General features: G+C 40.3%; 1 protein-coding gene across 1 annotated transcript; it reads right to left on the bottom strand.

The window, feature by feature from the left end:
• Positions 1-479: 479 nt before the first annotated feature.
• LOC131057179 (receptor-like protein 51) lies at positions 480-3,827 on the bottom strand. The gene has a single exon (XM_057991369.2). It carries the CDS (start codon positions 3,195-3,197, stop codon positions 1,431-1,433), a length of 1,767 nt encoding a protein of 588 aa, XP_057847352.2. The 5' UTR covers positions 3,198-3,827; the 3' UTR covers positions 480-1,430.
• Between the last annotated feature and the right edge of the window lie 267 nt (positions 3,828-4,094).

Here is a 4,094-nt window from a genome sequence, read left to right as displayed (position 1 = left end):
TCAATTTGACACCATCTAGAAAATAAGGGATCAATTGAACAAATCTTAACTTCAATTTTATAAATATAAATAAAAAAAGTTGATAATGATCAAACTATTTAGAGCACATCATCTAAGTTTGCTGTTTTTCTAATATTTTCAAATGTTGGCAAAGATTTGAACTTTATAGATCACAAAAGCACTTGTAGACACTACCAGTCCTTACATGCACAAAGATCAAATAAGTGAGGTGTACAGATTGAGACCAAGTCCACAAATTTGTTGGTATGAACTAGTTAAACAAACTAAACAATCTCTTTTAAGCTCTATGTAGCTTTCAAAAAAATCTTGACTCTTAAGTTGAAAACTTAGTCAAGATTTATTTGTTAGAAAACCAAATTAATTCTCAAATACAACAGAAACCCAAGCTCATGGGATCTATAATCTAAATCCCAATATAAAAAAAAAAAACTAGCTAGGAATAAAAAGGCAAGATCAGCTGACTGAAACTTAAATATATTAAAAAACTTAAATACATACGTATGTTACAAGCTACAGCCAACTAAATCTCAACTCTCTAAAGCTGCAAAAGCTCACTCTAAGATTCACAATACACAGATCACAACAGAAAACAGACACAAAACTGTTTCTGTTAGGGATTAGATCTAACAAATGCTCTTCTATGGTGGTTGGAAACCCATCTCAAGGTCCCATGGCCCCATCCATGCAGTGGGAACTCCTCAACTTGATTATATAGACAGTCTATATGTACCACCGGCTAATGCTAAAAAACTGGTGGACATTGCACAACATGTTTCTTCAGATGAGATATTGGAAACCCATCTCAAGACCCCATCCATGCAGTGGGAACTCCTCAACTTGATTATATAGACAGTCTATGTACCACCGGCTAAAGCTAAAAAACTGGTGGACATTGCACAACACGTTTCTTCAGATGAGATAAGTGCCACCCAAATCAAGTTTACTTCTTTAGTATCATGTTGGTTAGAAAACAGGCAAGGGTGACTGCTGGATATGAAGATGCAAAAGCTAAGGAATAAAAAAAATTATCTGCCATGAATGCCCTGTTAGATCTTAATCACCTACAACAAGAAACCACAAACTACAAAACGCCTTACTGTAGCACTTTATACATTAGAACTCTATATACTGTAAATCCCTCTACCGAATAGTCCTCATATTGAGATGCATTTGAAATAACTGTCCCGCTCACATCAAGATAAAATGATGCCATTCCTTAAGAGGAGCTGAAATTTCTTGTTGCCTGTAAGAATGGAGATGCTCTCACCTTGTCCAAGTCCTTGAGTCAAAGTTAAGATTCAACTACAGAAAGCACAAAAAATATTCATCCCGGTTCCAGAGCAAGCACAAGCCTTTATCACATCTTGTAATAGTCTCATCTGTATATAATTGAATCCAAACTTCATGAATTAGTCTCTCCAAGAACACCATCTTGATAGGACGACACACACAATGATAAGGAAAACAATACAGGAAAGTGCAACAGCAACTGCGACAACAATCTTGTTGGGTCCATGATGATGACTGTTATGCTGATCTCCATCCCCAGACTCGGGGGCATCATCAGGGGCATAAGCAGGAGCTACTGAATTCGCTGCATCTGGAGGTACAATGGGCATACCTGAGCTATCACATGGAGGCACCCCCAACTTAAGCTTGGAAGATGTGGCAGAATGATTGTAGCATACATTGGCATTACCACTTATCTTGAATGTTGTTAATTTCTTGATAAAAGTGGCGTTGAATGGAAGAGGACCTTGAAAATTATTGTCCTCCAAGTTAAGATAACGCAAACTCTTCAATTCTGTCAAGTAATCAGGAACGGAGCCATTGAGTTGATTGCTGCTGAGATCCAAATATACAAGAGCTGGCATTTCAGAAAATGAAACGGGTATTGAACCTGATAGTTTATTTGAGGCCAATGCAAGCTTCTCCAAATGCAAAAGCTTACCAAGACTAGAAGGTATAGATCCACGCAACTGATTTGTACTTAGATCTAGGGTCCTCAGATGAGAAAGCCGTCCCATTGAAGAAGGTATAGAGCCCTTCAAATTGTTTCCAGACAGATCTATGGAAGAAATATTTTCATGCCAGGTCTTGGGCAGAAAACCTGAGAGGTTGGTCCTAGAGATTGAAACATCTCTGATATGCTTCATATTGCTGAGAATAACTGTAGGGCCACTAGCATTCACAACCACATCCGATACAGTCAGTTTTGTAAGATTGTGAAACTTGCTAAGCCACACACCAGTCAAACCCTGGACAGACTGATCCTCCAGGGTCCTGCCCAAGCTGGAAATGCAGGTTAATGAAGTCAGTGAATTCAGAAGCTTGGCAGGGAACCGTATTGGAGACATGGGGCAATCCATGAAAGTCAAGGAGTGAAGTGTTGATAAGGCCTCCATAACGTCTTGTGTCATTTGGGCGTCAGGAGAACAATACTGGAGTTGCAGGGAGACAAGATGTTTCGATGGTTTTGCATTGTCACAGGTTGTGATTTTCTGTTGAGTGGGTGAGCAGGGATCCTTCACCGTAGAGACTCCAAGAGATTTCAAGGCAGCCAACTGTTCAGCATCCAATGTTGTGCCAGAAGCAGATGTGGGGGTTTGTGGGCTCTTTGTGGGGGAAGTAGCTGAACCTTTACCAGCAACAGGGGATGGAGGTGATTTATGTTCAGACTTCGATGGTAATGGAGATGGGGATGGAGATTGGGACGGAGATGAAGAAGGAGAAGGAGATGGGCCTTCCAGTGCTGGAGGAGCAGGTGGAGAAACATGCTTAGATTTAGGGGTTTCTGGAGATGGAGATGGAGATGCCGATGGAGATGGAGCTTCATCTGGTGATATATCTACCGGTGGTGCAGGGGGGGATTTATGCTTTGGAACAGTGGGTGAAACAGCATGTGAAGCTTTGGGTGAAGCTGCAGGAGGCGACCTATGCTTTGTAACTGGTGGCGAAACATCAGGTGAAGCTTTTGGGGATGCAGCAGGTACAGAGGCATTGTGCTTGGATGCACTGGAGCCATGTGAAGGTAATGGCTTTGATGTAACTGGACTGATGGAGGAACTTGAACTCTTGGGAGCAGGTGAGGTCACTGCTTCTGTGGGTGTGGCTGGAAACTGCACCAGTAACAGAAATAGCAGAAGTGTCTTCATATCTCGCCAAAGGGTCTTCATTTCTCTACCGATTGCCCAGAACCCACTTCACAATGCTGAGATCTCGAAACAAGTTTCTAAACCTAGCTAACAGGAAATACTTAAATGCTTAAGTGAGTTTTAAACGCTCTTCTACTTGTTCCACAGTGGATTTGCTTCATTACCTCTGTAAACTATGATCAGAGATTAATAAGAATGATGGAATGCCACATACCTTGTCCTTTGGCAGGATAAAGGAATCGGTCTGAGAATGTACGTTCGAAATAACAATCCCCAACGGCCTATAATGGCGAAAAGCCCCGGTTTCCACTCTGCACAGCTATTTGTCGTGGAGGATGAAATAGACAGTAAAAGTAGACAACTGGGTTTCGGATTCCAGTTACCTTTTATATATTTTACACAATATATCTCTCAAATGCCATGTGGCAGCTATGACTTCATTGGATGCCAGACAGACAAACAGACACTAAAAAAATATACTGCATAACTAAAATACTTAGCTTTTAGGTAGTTATATGATGCGTACGAAGTATGAAAGTATTTATAAGTAGGTTATAACAGAGCATTTGGAACGTTATTTCCTGACAAAGAGAGCCTTTGAGGATTGTTAACAGAATAAACCAAGCTGTTTCCAGAAATGCACTGGAGAATTCCTTCCAGAGTATCATAATTTTAATTTGATGGTGTTATGAATTAGTCAAGGCTTGGATTGATCGATGAATGATAACGGGCAACAGTCAGTAATTATGGGCAGGTGACTAAGTTAATAATTGCTGACGCCTGCAGTTAAAAAAGATTTTTTTACCAGCCAAAACCCTACTATTTTTGCATTTAAAACAACAAAATTCTCCTTCATAGAGTTTCTTTACTGCGGGTATCTTTGTTTATCATATTTGTTGAATCATTCTTGACTTAAGT

Source organism: Cryptomeria japonica, chromosome 7 (assembly GCF_030272615.1).
Source record: "Cryptomeria japonica chromosome 7, Sugi_1.0, whole genome shotgun sequence".
Classification (NCBI taxonomy): domain Eukaryota; kingdom Viridiplantae; phylum Streptophyta; class Pinopsida; order Cupressales; family Cupressaceae; genus Cryptomeria; species Cryptomeria japonica.
This window is presented reverse-complemented; position numbering and strand designations above follow the sequence as displayed.